Here is a 15751-nt window from a genome sequence, read left to right as displayed (position 1 = left end):
CTAGTAAGACCCTGTGTTCCCCCAACTGCCCAAAAAAAGACAAAGAAAATTTCCAAACTGTATGCAGTGACACTCAGGAATTTGAGGCCAGCCTATCCAATATTATGACTGTGAGATCCCCAAAAAAAAGTTGCCTCTTATCTCCAATGAACCTCTCCCTATTAACACACACAAAAAGCTGGAGGTAGAAGTATGGTCAAATGGTAGAACTTCCATGAACGAAAAAGCTCAGGAGCAGTGCCCTGGCCCCTGAGTTCAAGCCCTAGAACTGACGCGCGTGCGCGCGCGCGCACACACACACACACACACACACACACACACACACGCAAACGCAAACAAAACATTAGAGTTTTTTCCTGATTGCATCAATTTATAACACATACATGATAAAGAAATTTGTTTTTGTTTTTTTGTTGGTCATGGGGCTGAACTTTGGGCCTGGGTGCTGTCCTAGTGCTCTTCAGCTCAAAGCAAGCGCTCTACCACTTGAGCCACACCGCCACTTCCAGTTTTCTAGTGGTTTATTGGAGATAAGAGTCTTACAGACAGCCGGGGCGGCGCTGGTGGCTCACGCCTATAATCCTAGCTACTCAGGAGGCTGAGATCTGAGGATTGTGGTTCAAAGCTAACCTGGGCAGGAAAGACTATGAGACTTCTATCTCCAATAAACCACCAGAAAACTGGAAGTGGCCCTGTAGCTCAAGTGGTAGAGTGCTCGCCTTGAGCTGAAGAGCTGAGGAACAGTGCCCAGGCCCAGAGTTCAAGCCCCACAACCGACAAAAAAAAAAAAGTCTCACAGACTTTTCTGCCTGGGCTGGCTTTGAACTGCAGTCCTCAGATCTCAGCCTCCTGAGTAGCTAGGATTACAGGTGTGAGCCACTGGCGCCCAGCTTGGCTTTCTTTAGATTAAGAGAGGCTTGTGTAAAATTCATCTCCATGTGCCTCTACTTACTCTACAGGCCAGTAGTCTGTTCACTTCTTTTGTGCTGGACACTTCTTATGCTTATAGGCTTACTTTCAGATATTTCTGTGTAGTTAAGATACAAATATCTAAAATATAAATGTGCTGTTACCAGTTAATTTCTTTTATATCCTAAAAGTAACTTCTTTGGAGTTATTGGTAAAACCATGGAATGAACAAGTTGTTCACTTAAATTATGAGTGTTTGGGACTTTTGTGTTACTGAAATTTGCATAGGCATTCCCAGTTTGGCATAAAGAACAGCATTTGGGGGAAAGGATTCTGTGTGGAGAGCTAGGGATGTAGCTCAGCAGCTGCCTAGCATGAGATCCTGGATTATCCCCCAGTACTAAAAAGGATGGAAGAGAAGAATGAGAGAAAGACAGAGGATGGGGAAGAGGGGTAAAGAGAATATTCCATGTGGAAAAATCCCTTGTATATTTGAACATCTTTCATTCCTGGTTCAGGTTATTACTGAGTAATTGTGCCATGGAACACATAGCCAAGAATAATGTTGTATCAGAGGAGTTTTGTTCCTCCTACAAGCAAATCATTAAATTGCTACATACCTTGTGATTAACCTTGAGTTAAAATTTTAGTGTTATATCATCAGTAACTGAGGCTTGTCAATATAATATGTATATGTGTGTTTAGGAAGAGTTCTCTTCTTTAAATAGAAGAGTTATATTGTAGTATGAAAGTGTATCAATTTCACACACTCTCTCTCTCTCTCTCTCTCTCTCCCTGTTATCTGTGTTATCTGCCATATAATGAAAGAACCTTACTTGAAAGTTGTAGATCTCTTGAGGACAGCCAATACCACATTCAGAATGAAACTAGGTTACTGCTTCTGCAACATACAGTGGTTTGTATCAAAAGCTGTTTTGGTCTTATCTTTAAAATTGTCATCTTCTCTTTGAAGTGGTCATGTATTAATTGGGAGTAGTTTTAAAATTTAAGAATTTCCCAAAGTGAACCAAAATGTTTCAATATTTTTTGTGTGGTTGTTATGCAGATTGTATAGAAGGTTTATCTTAAGGCAACATAATTCTTCAGTAAGACCCAAGGGGGAAAAATATACCAGATTTGAGAAAGTATTAAGGACCAAAAGTGTTTTAAAAGGGCAAACCAAATATTTTTATATACATAGGATAGAGATTTCCTTAGTTTTAAACATATCTCTGGTATAGTGCTGAGTTTGTGTGTTGTTTTTGTAATCACCTTTATACAGCCAAGAAAATATTAAGTACCTTTCCTTTACTATTTTAAAATTTTACCTTTTTGGTTGGTTGTAGAGCTTGAACTCAAGGCCTAGGTGCTGTCCCTGAGCTCTTTTGCTCAAGGCTAGCACTCTACCACTTTGAGTCAGAGCACTACTTCCAATTTTTATTTTTATTTATTTATTTTTTGGGTCCGGTCGTGGGGCCTGAACTCTGGGCCTGGGCGCTGTCCCTCAGCTCTTCAGCTCAAGGCTAGCGCTCTACCACTTGAGCCACAGCACCACTTCCGGCTTTTTTGTTTTTGCTTATGTGGTGCTGAGGAATCGAATCCAGGGCCTTGAGCATGCAAAGCAAGCGCTCTACCACTGAGCCACCTTCCCAGCCCACTACTTCCAATTTTTAAGTGGTTAATTGGAGATAAGAGTCTCATGGGAACTTTTCTGCCTGAGCTGGCTTTGACCTGCAGTCCTCAGATCTCAGCCTCCTTAGTATCTAGGATTACAGGTATGAGCCACCAGCACCTGGCTCTTAAATTTACTTTTTTAGACAGAGTCTTGATAGGTAGCCTCGGTTGGCCTCAAACTTTAGATCTTCTTGTCTTAGATTCCTAAATGTTGGGATTACAGGTATACACCACCACATTCAGCTTTCTTATTTCTTAAAGTGTTGGTGTATTTTGGTATTAAAATTTTAGTTTCAGTTTATTGAAATGTTTTATGGGCTATTAGATTTGTGAACTATATTTGTGTTTAAAGAGTCAAGTAGAAGCTAGGCACTGGTTACTCAGGGACTTTCCTGCCAACACTGGCTTTATGCCAGGGTCCTCCTTGTAGTCTCAGCCTCCTGATTATAGACATGAGCCACTAGTACCCAGCAAGAATGTCTTTTTTATTTTGTTTTATTTATTTATTTATTTATTTAGGTCCTTGGACTTGAACTCTGGGTCTGGTTGCTGTCCCTGAGCTTTTGTGGTTTAGGCTAGCACTCTACCACTTGAGTCACAGTTCCACTTCAGCTTTTTTGGTGGTTAATTGGGGGTAAGAGTCTCACAGACTTTTCTGCTCCAGCTGGCTTTGAATTGCAATCCTCAGATCTCAGCCTCCTGAGTAGGATTACAGGTATGAGCCACTGCTGCCTGACATTTTTTTATTACATTTACAGTTATAACCATCACCAGGCCTTAATTCCAAAACATTTTCATTGTCCCAAAGGAAAACTGGGATCCATTAGCACTTACTCCCTATACTTTCTTTTTTTTTTTTTTTGCCTTTTAAAAAAATCATTTAATTGGAAGAAAATTAGCCAGAAAATTGCATAGTTCCAGTCTATATAAAACAAGGGCTCAGATGACAATGTCCAAAAAGAAATATACTATTACCTGACTTGTATCCCTATACTTTCTTATCCCAACTCCTGTAGTTGCTTTCTGTCTATGGATTTGTTTATTCTGGCCATTTCATCTAAAAAAGATCTTTCAAGGCAGACGCTGGTGGCTCATGCCTATAATCCTAGCTACTCAGGAGGCTTAAATCTGAGGGTGGAGATTCAAAGCCAGCTGGAGCAGGAAAAGTCTGTGAGATTCTTATCTCAAATTAACCACCAGAAAACCGGAAGTGGCGCTGTGGCTCAAGTGGTAGAGCAGTTGCCTTGAGCTGAAGAGCTGAGGGACAGCGCCCAGATCCAGAGTCCAAGCCCCATGACAGATCTTTCATCTAAAAAGGATCATTCAGTTATGAAGTCTTTTAGGTCTCGCTTCTTTCATTTAATGTCATGTTTTAAGGATGCCCACATTGTGCCACGTATCAGTACTTGGTTCTATTTGTGGTTGACTTAATTTGTATACTTGTACATTTTATGTATGTATTCACCCGTTGATATGTGTTTGAATCATGTTTACTTTTGGCTGTTAGGAAAATTATTGATGGGAACGTTTGAGTTTGAGTTTTTGTATAAATATACTGTTATATTTTTAGGCCTAGAACGTGTACCATTTATATTCCTACCAATAATATGTGAAGCTCCCAATTCTTCCCTATTCTTACTAATACTTGTTGTACAATTTTTTTTATTATAGCCATCCTGGTAATATCTCATTATGGTTTTGATTTACTTCTCTTTAATGACTAGTGATGTTGAGATCTCTTCTTATACCTGTTGATTGTTTATATATCTTCTTGGAAGAAATGTCTATTCAAATTCCTTCCCCTTTTTTTTCTTGGGTAATTTGTCTTTTTATGTTGAGTTGTAGGTGTTCATTATATATTCTGGTTACTAGACTCTCCCTGTTCTGTGTAGTGTCTCGTTTTCTTGACAGTGTTCTTTGTATACAAGTTTTTTTTTTTTTAAACAAGAATTCACTGGCTAGCCCAGGTTTCAAACTTTTTTTTTTGGTCAGTTGTGGGGCTTGAACTCAGAACTGGTGCTGTCTCTGAGCCTCTTTGTGCTCAAGGTCAATGCTCTGCTTCTTGAACCACTTCTGGGTTTTGAGTGGTTAATTGGAGGTAAGAGTCTCATGGGGACTTTTCTGCCAGGCTGGGTTTGAACTGCAATCCTTAGATCTCAGCCTCCTGAGTAGCTAGGATTACAGGTCTAAGTCACCATTGTCTGGCTCTGACTTTAAACTTTTTTGGGGGGGGGAGGGTCCGGTTGTGGGACCTGAACTCTGGGCCTGGGCACTCTCCCTCAGCTCTTCAGCTCAAGGCTAGCGCTGTACCACTTGAGCCACAGCACCACTTCCAGCTTTTTCTTTTTGCTTATGTGTTGCTGAGGAATCGAACCCAGGGCCTCATGCATGCAAGGCAAGCGCTCTACCACTGAGCCACCTTCCCAGCCCCTGGCTTTAAACTTTTGATTGCAGTAACCACTTTCAACAAACTAAGACTCAAATTTTATTTTATTTATTTATTATTTTTGGTCCAGTCGTGGGGCCTGGACTCTGGGCCTGGACGCTGTTCCTCAGCTCTTCAGCTCAAGGCTAGCGCTCTACCACTTGAGCCACAGCGCCACTTCCGTTTTTTTCTTTTTTGCTTATGTGGTGCTGAGGAATTGAACCCAAGGCCTCATGCATGCAAGGCAAGCGCTCTACCACTGAGCCACCTTCCCAGCCTCTGGCTTTAAACTTTTGATTGCAGTAACCACTTTCAACAAACTAAGACTCAAATTTTAAATAGTTATATTTCATCTAAATAAACTCAGGTAAATAAATTTGTTTAAAGTTGGTTATAGAAACAAAATTTACAACAAAAACAGGTTCTATAACACAAGATCAGTAGTATACTTTTAAATGTCCTTCATTTCCAGAGCCAAGAATGTTGGCCTATGCCTGTAATTTCAGAACTTGGGAGGATAGTTAATTCTTTGGTGTATTACTATGATCTTTTCCATCAAAACATGTTAAACTCTTGACTCAGATAAAATCTAGTGCCCTTAAAAGCAGCCAGAATAGGGCTGGGAAGGTGGCTTAGTGGCAGAGTGCTTGCCTATCATGCATGAAGCTCTGGGTTCAATTCCTCAGCACCACATAAACAGAAAAAGCCAAAAGTGGTATTGTGCTTAAGTGGTAGGGTGCTAGCCTGGAGCACAGAGAGAGTCAGAGACAAAGCGCAGGCACTGAGTTCAAGCCCTAGGACACACATGCGCGCCTGCGCGCACGCGCACACACACACACACACCATAAAAACAAAAACAGCCAGAATAAGCCATGCACCAGTAGCTCATTCCTGTAATCCTTGCTACTTGGGAAACTGAGAATGGGAAGATTGCATTTTGAGGCCAGTCAGGACATTAAGCTTAAATTCCAGAATCTTCAAGTTATAGAAGAATATGATACTTGGTGATCTACTCATAAAAAGTGTATGAGCTGGGTTTTGGTGTCTCATGCCTGTAATCCTAGCTACTCAAGAGGCCGAAATCTGAGGATTGTAGTTCAAAGCCAGCCTGGGCAGGAAAGTCTGTGAGACTGTTATTTCCAATTAACCATAAGAAAAGCCAGGAGGTGCAGCTCCAGTGGTAAAGTGGTTGAGCACTAACCTTGAGCAAAAAAAAAACTCAGGGACAGCACCTAAACCTAAACCTTGAGTTCAAGCCCCAGGACTGGCACAAAAAAAATAAAAAAGAGTAGATGCATAATAGTCCTTAAAGGATCTCTTTTTCAATGCTGAAGATTAAATCTAGGGCCTTGTGTATGCTAGGCAAGTACTTTACCAATTGAGCTATGCCTCCAGTCCCTTTTTTAAAAAAAATAACTTTTTGTGGTATTAGCGTTTGAACTTAAGACCTCAAGCCACTAGACAGGCACTGAGTCACACTTCCAGATAAGATCTTGTTTCCTGCCTAAGCATACCATGATCTGTCTATTTTGTTTATTTTTCTTTCTTTCTTTTTTTTTTTTTGTCAGTCATGGGGCTTGAACTTGGCCTGGGTGCTGTCCCTCAGCTCTTGAACTTGGCCTGGGCGCTGTCCCTCAGCTCTTCAGTGCAAGGCAAGCACTCTACCACTTGAGCCACATCTCCACTTCTGGTTTTCTCATGGTTTATGGGAGATGAGAGTCTCACAGACTTTGCTGCCTAGGCTGGCTTTGAACCACAATCCTCAGATCTCAGCCTCCTGAGTAGCTAGGATTACAGTTGTGAGCTACAGGCACCCAGCTTTGATCTGTCTATTTTAGCTTCCCTAGTGTAACTAGGATGACAAGCATGTGCAAGCACACCTAACATCTTTCTGTTAAGGTGGAGTCTCATGGACTTTTTGTTTTTTTTTTTTTTTGGTCAGTTGTGGGGCCTGAACTCTGGGCCTGGGTGCTGTCTCTCAGCTCTTCAGCTCAAGGTGAGCTCTCTACCACTTGAGCCACAGGGCCTCGTCCAGCTTTTTCTGCTTATGTGGTGCTGAGGAATCGAACCCAGGGCCTCATGCATACAAGGCAAGCACTCTACCAATGAGCCACCTTCCCAGCCCCTCATGGACTTCTTTGTTTAAGCTGGCCTGGAACTATAATCCTTCCATCTAAACTTCCCATATGTGTTAGGATTATAGGCACACAATACTTGCACTCATCTATCAGTTGAAAAAGAGTCTAATTAACTTTTCCCCTTTGGCTAGCCTCAAACCACAGTCATTGCTTCTTAAGTAGCTAGGATTACAGGCATGAACTACTGGCACCTGCCTTATTTTATTTGTTTTTGAGACAGAGCTTCACCTCCACCTTTGTCCAGGCTGGCTTTGAATTTCCAATTATTCTGCCCATGCCTTCCAAGTAGCTGAGACACACATAACCAATGCCCAGTTTAAATGTTGCTCTTCTTTCTTGAGCTATAGATTTAGGAAAGAAATTGGTACATGACTGACTGTTTCTAGTACTAATGAATAGCAACAAGATCTTACAAACTCTCATTTGAAAGTGGTAGGAACTGCAAACATAATAGCTGTCAATGGATGCTAGCAAGTTCTGAAGCCTCTCAGATCAATCATTGAGAAGGCCCTTGCAGGGACAGAGATTTCTTGACCAAAGCTGATTTTCTTTCTTTCTTTTTTTCCCCTTTATATGTATGTGTGCCAGTACTATGGCTTGAACACAGGATCTCTTTCTTTTCTTTTCTTTCTTTTTTTTTGTCAGTCATGGGGCCTGAGCTCTGGGCCTGGGCGCTGTCCCTCAGCTCTTCAGCTCAAGGCTAGCACTCTGCCACTTGAGCCAGTGCCACTTGCAGGATCTCTTTCTTACTTGGCTTGATTGCTCACAATTGGTACTCTACTACTTGAGCCATTCCTCGAGGCTTGCATTTTGCTGACTAATTGAATATGGAGTCTTTCATACTTTTCTGCCTAGGCTGGCTTCAAAACCATGAGCCATTGGCATCTGCCCTGACTTTGTTTCTTAGCAGGTTACTCTGTTTTCCCATGATCACTAGCTTCATCCACTTGACCTTTTTTTTTTCTATTGTCGTCTCTGACATACCAAAAATGGACAATAAGGATTATACTCCCTTAGGAAAATGAAGATCTTTCTTAGTCTGTTTCATGACAAAAATGCTTGCAAATCCAGAGGTCAATTTGGTTTTGAGTTGTCATAGATCCTCCCTCCCTTCTTCCTTCCTTCCCTCTCTCCTTCCTTCCCTCTCTCCTTCCTTCCCTCTCTCCCTCCCTCCTTCCTTCTTTCCTTCTTTCTTCCCTCCCTTCCTCCCTCTTTCTCTTTTTCTCTTTCTCTTTCTTTTCTTTTCCTTTCTTTCTTGGATCCTGGGGCTTAAACTCAGGGCCTGGGTGCTGTCCTGAGCTTTTGTGCTTAAGGGTAGCACTCTGCCATTTGAATCATAGCTCTACCTCTGGTCTTCTGGTGGCTAATTATGGATGAGAGTCTCAAGATGTTCCTGATTAGTCTAGATTTAAACTATAGTCCTCAGATCTCAGCTTTCTGAGTAGTTAGTATTAAAGGCATGAGCCACTGGCATTTGACTTACATCATAGTTTCTTTTGGGAGTATAATTTCTTCCTTTCCTTTCCTTTCTTTTTTCTTGTTTTTGTTCTGGTCATGGGGCTTGAACTCAGGACCTAGGCACTGTCCCTGAGCTTTTGTTCTCAAGGTTAGTACTCTACCACTGGAATCACAGCTCTACTTTTTGGCATTTTATGTTTAATTAGTGATAAGAATGTCTCTATCACCTTTCCTGCCCAGGAGGGCTTGGAGCCAGATCTCAGCCTCCTGAGTAGCTAGGATTACAGGGGTGAGCCACTGGCATCTGGCTGTCCACAGCTCTTTTCTAATGATTCTCCTGATATTTATTGTATAGCTCTGCTTTATTGGTCCCACATTTCTTTTCACTTGATTTTGATATAGATGTTTTTGCTATAATGTTATGTATGTATGACTTTCCAAACTCTCATGTTCTGCAAAATTGAGCTGTAATTTCCTTATTTATAATTACAAAAACCTACTAAATATATCTACTTAGATGTCAAGTAAACATGATGGCATTTATTACCATGGCTTTCTGATATTCCACTAATGCAAAAGTAATTTTTTTTTAAAGAAGAAAAAATTTGTGAGGACAAAATGAAGAGAAGAGCATAGCAAAGGCATAAAGAATAGTAATCATACACAGTGGTAATGTAAGCAATAAATATTGATTTCTAAAAGCTCAGTGACAGTGCTCTGATCCTGAGTTCAAGCCCCAAGACCAAAACCAATTAATTAATTAGTTAAAGTTAAAATCAACCCCAAAGTTTTATAGTGGATATTAAATAGAAATAATAATAACACTTTTACAATGCCCATGCACATGGCAGGCACTCAGTGAACACCAATTTCTTTCCTTAGCTAGACAGGGTCCATGTTTGTAGTAGTACTTGTATGCCTCAACAGTTACGTGGTTGGCTTAGCAGCAGTGTGAGCTTGTCAAAAAAAACCAAATCATGTGTCCTTCTAATTTTTTTTTTTTTGTCAGTCGTGAGGCTTGAACTCGAACTCTGGGCCTGGGCGTTGTCCCTCAGCTCTTCAGCTCAAGGCAAGCGCTCTACCACTTGAGCTACAGCGCCACTTCCGGTTTTCTGGTGGTTTATTGGAGATAGGAGTCTCACGGTCTCTCCTGCCCGGGCTGGCTTTGAACCGCGATCCTCAGATCTCAGCCTCCTGAGTAGCTAGGATTACAGGCGTGAGCCACCAGCGCCCGGCTCTAATTTTTTTTTTGTGCCAGTCCTTGAGCTTGAACTCAGGGCCTGAGCACTATCCCTAATGCTTCTTTTATTTATTTTATTTATTTATTTTTTGTCGGTCGTGGTCCTGAACTCTGGGCTTGGGCACTGTCCCTGAACTCTTCAGCTCAAGGTTAGTGCTCTACCACTTGAGCCACAGCACCACTTCCATTTTTTTCTGCTTATGTGGTGCTGAGGAGTTGAACCCAGGGCCTCATGCATGCAAGGCACGCACTCTACCACTGAGCCACCTTCCCAGCCCCCTAGTTTTTTTTTAATGGATGGTTTTACTTTTCTTGGAACCATATCAACCTGATGCTTATGGTTTCTCAGAATTGAGACTTAAGCACATGGACAAATGAAAACCACCCAGTTATTGAGATTTAGTGAGTTATGATACAATAGCTTTTTCAGTTTTTTTTTTTCAATTTTCAATTTTTATTTTTGTTGGTCATGGGATTTGAACTTGGCCTAGGCTCTATCCCTCAGCTTCTTTTGCTCAAGTCTAGCCACAGTACTTCTCAGCCGCCTGAGTAGCTACGATTACAGGCTTGAGCCAGTGGTGTCCAGTCAATACAATGGATTTTAAAATGCTTACCAACTTTTTTTGGGGGGTGGGGGGAGGGTCCAGTCATGGGGCCTGAACACTGTCCTTCAGCTCTTCAGCTCAAGGCTAGCGCTCTACCACTTGAGCCACAGTGCCACTTCCTGCTTTTTTCTTTTTGCTTATGTGGTGCTGAGGAATCGAACCCAGGGCCTCCTGCATGCAAGGCAAGCACCCTACCACTGAGCCACCTTCCCCGCCCAATGCTTACCAACTTTAAAATCACTCTTTGGACTGGGAAGATGGCTTAGTAGTAGAGTGCTTGCCTTGCATGCATGAGGCCCTGGGTTCGATTCCTCAGCACCATATAAACAGAAAAAGCCGGCAGTGGCACTGTGGCTCAAGTGGTAGAGTGCTAGCCTTGAGCTGAAGAGCTGAAGGACAAGCCCAGAGTTCAGGCCCCACAACCGGAAAAAAAAAAAAAATCACTCTCATATACCTGAAAAGAATGATATGTACACCTAAGTTTAAAAGTTATTCAAGGGCTGGGAAGGTGGCTCAGTGGTAGAGTTCTTGCCTTACATGCCTGAGGCCCTGGGTTCGATTCCTCAGCACCACATAAGCAAAAAGAAAAAAGCCAGAAGTGGTGCTGTGGCTCAAGTGGTAGAGCGCTGGCCTTGAGCTGAAGAGCTTAGGAACAGCGCCCAGGCCCAGAGTTCAGGCCCCACGACCGGACCCAAAAAAAAAAAAAAAAAAAGGTTATTCAAAACCAGGGATATTTTCTTTCTCTTCAGTAGTTATGATAATGAGCTGCTTTACTTCCATTGTCTTCAGTACTGGTCTTAACACCATGATTCATGAGTCCTTACTGTGGTGGGCATGGTGGTGTTTGATGCTGAAAGACTGCTGCCCATATGAAATTTCATGAAGTTCGTGGCATCTTGCATGAAACTATACATGCCTTGTGGACAGAGATCATATATCCTACCATATCTATATATCCTGTCACATCTAGGATAATGAATGTCATGTCATAGTAGATATACTTATTTTGTCAAACTTTGGTGAACTGCACAGATATGGCTCTTACTGTTGTAGAATTTACATATTAACAGAAAATGCTGAACTATTTATACAGCATAAAGTGTTTATATGTAAGGAGTTTAATAATTTTAAGCTATGTTGTAAAAATGTATGATCTGAGAAGCAAAATATCAAAGACATCTGATCTTGTTTTCTCTTTGTTTTTCTTTGTAGATAAGATATTCCAAGTCCCTTGCAGTGCTCTGCAGAAGAAAATTATGAGTGCTCTGTTCTTACCATGATACCAATCCTGTTTGACATGCCTTGGTGCTGTGACACTGCAAGAATTGCACACAGGCTCCAGGAATGTTTTTTTTCACTTAAGTAGTTCTCTGTGGATGGAAAGAGATTTGAGTCTTAATAATTACCTTGTTTTAAAGCTATTTCTCTATAGTCTGAACTGCTTGGGGCCACTTACCAATGAGCCACACAGCCAGTTCTTCTCAGGAGCTGGTTGAAAACTGTGCTGTGCATGTAGCAGGGATGGCACAAGAAGACAGCCGTCGTGGTCAGATGCCATCTACTTTTTATCATGGTGCCAACCAAGAACTTGACCTGTCCACCAAAGTTTATAAAAGGGAATCAGGAAGCCCTTATTCTGTGTTAGTGGACAACAAGATGAGCAAACCACATCTCCATGAGACAGAAGAGCAGCCATATTTCAGGGAGACAAGAGCAGTGTCTGATGTGCATGCTGTCAAAGAAGACCAGGAGAATTCTGATGACACAGAAGAAGAAGAGGAGGAGGAGGAGGAGGAGGAGGAGGAGGAAGTCTCTTACAAAAGGGAGCAGATCATAGTGGAGGTAAACCTTAATAATCAAACGTTAAATGTATCTAAAGGGGAAAAGGGTGTCTCTTCTCAGTCCAAAGAGACTCCTGTTCTTAAGACGAGCAGCGAGGAGGAAGAGGAAGAGAGTGAGGAAGAGGCCACTGATGACAGCAATGACTATGGAGAGAATGAAAGGCAGAAGAAAAAGGAGAAGCTAGTAGAGAAAGCCAGCGTTACACAAAGGCGAACACGGAGAGCTGCCTCTGTTGCAGCAGCTGCCACTTCCCCTACTCCCAGAACTACAAGGGGGCGTAGGAAGAGTGTAGAGCCACCCAAGCGTAAGAAGCGGGCCACAAAGGAGCCCAAAGCACCAGTCCAGAAAGCTAAGTGTGAAGAGAAAGAGACTTTGACCTGTGAGAAGTGCCCCAGGGTGTTTAATACTCGCTGGTACCTGGAGAAGCACATGAACGTAACTCACAGGCGCATGCAGATCTGTGATAAATGTGGCAAGAAGTTTGTCCTGGAAAGTGAGCTGGCCCTTCACCAGCAAACAGACTGTGAAAAAAACATTCAGGTAGGTCTCACCACCGTGAGGGCAAACTTTCCAGGATAGAACCTGGCTGTTCAGATTCACCTGGTGTCTACCAAGAGAATAAATACAATAGAGGCTGAAGGGACAGATTTCACCAATTTCTCATTTTAGAAGCTGCTGCTTGGGTCTTTTCAAAACAAGGCTTAACATTGTATTTCAAAAGCATTACACTTAACTGACGCTGGACTAGTGGGAACCCAGGCACACTGAAAGGGGGATCTGTGAAAGTTACTGACCAGGATGTAAAGTCAGCACCGACTTTGCACTGAAATTCAGTGTTGTAGGACACATAGGATTATTCATTCTGGCATCTCTGTCAAAGTGTGAGATGTTAAGTAAAGGGCAAGAGTAGAGAAAGGCCCCTTTCAATTTAAAAGGATATGAGGTCCTAGTACAGCTGATTACGGACAAAAACCGTAATGACTCAGACCGGTGGAAATGGAAGATCTCCAGGAGTGAGTTTGCTGTCACCAGTGGAGAGATGGCAACCCTAAATTTGTCAAGAGGCTGAGCCCATGGGAATATGCAGACTTTAAACAGAGGCTGAGCTGCTTGAAAATATTGCTCACCTGGCAGTGATTATTATAATTATATAATTATTATAATGCTACTGTACAGTGTTGTTGAGAACCATGGTATTCAAACCAGGCTGATACCTTGAAAGAACTGTATTATGATAGGGTAAGAAATGTACTAGTTACATTATGCTAAGTGGATTGTGGCTGTATTGGTTTGCACTTACGTTTTCATATTAATGAATGTTCACAAAAGGTAAATCTGTTACTATCTTCTTAAGATATGTACCATAGGAATATTTGTACATATTTAAGCTAACCTTCTAAAGTATAATTTGTTTTACTTTTGTTTTTTGGAGTGTTGCTAATATTGGTAGTCATCTTTAATCTTTTCTTCTATTGTGCTTAAGACCAGCTCCTTTATATTAAAGAATTTTTTTAAACATTAATTACATTTGCTAATTTGACTTGTCAATTGTGACTTGATCTCCACTCACCAAGTAAATAAAAGAAGACTGAATCATGGCACCCATGTTCTCCAGCACCCTCGCTCTGAGCACGAATTGGTTGCAGCCCGTCAAGCCAACACAGGAGCATGATGCAGTGCTGCGCCCTAGGGGTCAAATTTGGATTCCGTGATGACTCCTTACTGAAAAGGTCTTCCTGATCTGTAGCTATTGGTTTTTTTGTTTTGGGTTTTTTTGTTTTGTTTGTTTTTAACTTGAATTTTCTTTGAGTTATGAAAACATTTAACGAATCCCCCACTTTTTTTAAAGTGACCTCCTCCCTATTCCTTGTCATGATATGTTTAAACTTGGTCCTTAAGTTCTAAGGTTCTGCTAAATCCTTCACATTCCTAAAAGAACATTGTGCTTTGTTTTTGCAGATAGAGTCAAATAATTCTGATGACCTAGTAATAAAAATCAAAACTCTTCCTGAAAGATGGCTTATAACCTGGTGCTGGTGTTTCAAATATATAATCCTAGCAATTCAAGGAGTTGAGATCTGAGTTCAAATCTGAGATCTGGTCATGGTTCAGAGCCAGTCCAGGCAGGAAAGTCTGTGAGACTCCTATCTCCAGCTAACCACCAAAAAGCTAGAAGTGGAGTTATGGTTCAAGTGGTAGAGCACTAGCCTTGAGCACAGAAGCTCAGGGGCAGCGCCTAGGACCAGCACAAAAAATAAAGAAAGATGGTTCATAGGACTAATTTATCCTTTTCAGGAGCAGTATCCAACCAGAGCCTTACCTTCCAACTGCTGTCAGAGTTCTGTTTTCTGCAGTGATGGTGGTGATCAAGATATCTTCACTTTCAGAGAATACTAATCCACCCCCTAAGAACTTGTGTCTGGAAGGTTACTAAGAACTCCTCGTATTGCTTTGTTTTAATCAGAAATGTTATATTTTGATAAATGTTATGCTCAATATTCCAGCCCATTAATGATCCATAATGATTTGCAAAGGAATAAGCAATATGACTGTATTTCCTACTCATGTATGTAACAGATCTAGAACTGAGGTGTAGGGGAAAAGGATACTGAGGCTAATGATTTAGAGTATTATTATCTGCTGCCAGAGTACATTAGATTTAAGAAGATATAAATTTTGATTATTTGTGTTAATGAAGTCTCCAAATGCATTTTCTAAGGAATGAAAACATTTTATACTCCTATAGGTATATAAGCATTATATGTGTGTACATATATATTGTTTCACCTTATTTTTATTTATACTAATTTAAAACTAGTTTTTGTTCTCTGAAAAATACTTGTTAACTGAATAATGATATGTATTTATGAAATAGTCATATGTGGTAATCCACATACTAAATAAACTTGGTTGTTTTTGCAGGTTCTAACTTAAATACTAACTTAATAAATAGAAGGCATTTGATATTGGTAGAATTTTCCACATCATCTTGTCTTAGTTTTTGCCATTGTTTTCATACTCCCAAAGGGTCTCTAAAAAGTGTATCTTGGAAACCAGAACTCAGAGATATTGGTGTTGGAATCTGGACTCCGTGGATGGATAGCATTTGTTTGGATTCTGGCCTTGTGACATGAATCTGAAATAAATCCATTTCATCTGACAGGAGGTCAGTATGACTCTCTACAAGCCTCAGCAAATAAAAATTATTTTTGTTTATCCTGCTTAGTGTGTTTCCTGTAACAAATCATTCAAGAAACTTTGGTCCCTTCATGAACATATCAAGATTGTCCACGGATATGCAGAAAAGAAATTTGCCTGTGAAATCTGTGAGAAGAAATTCTACACCATGGCCCACGTACGGAAACACATGGTTGGTAAGTTTTTTCTGCTTCTCTCACACCTATAGTTTTACCTTCCTTTTTGGTGTGCTTTATGCTCTAGCTTGGGCAGGAAATGAAGA

General features: G+C 41.1%; 1 protein-coding gene across 1 annotated transcript in view; it reads left to right on the top strand.

Moving 5' to 3' along the window:
* Window positions 1–15751, top strand: part of Znf652 (zinc finger protein 652) — a 42549-nt gene that overhangs the window by 18248 nt on the left and 8550 nt on the right. Inside the window, exons 2-3 of the mRNA XM_042674045.1 lie at window positions 11662–12831; window positions 15518–15665. Coding sequence (XP_042529979.1) covers window positions 11908–12831; window positions 15518–15665 — 1072 coding nt within the window. The 5' untranslated portion in view covers window positions 11662–11907. The remainder of the gene's footprint in view (window positions 1–11661; window positions 12832–15517; window positions 15666–15751) is intronic.

Source organism: Dipodomys spectabilis, unplaced genomic scaffold (genome assembly GCF_019054845.1).
Source record: "Dipodomys spectabilis isolate Male_0828 unplaced genomic scaffold, ASM1905484v1 ptg000018l, whole genome shotgun sequence".
NCBI classification, from domain to species: Eukaryota; Metazoa; Chordata; class Mammalia; order Rodentia; family Heteromyidae; genus Dipodomys; species Dipodomys spectabilis.
The sequence above is the reverse complement of the archived record's forward strand: the minus strand, read 5'-3'. Positions and strand labels throughout refer to the sequence as shown.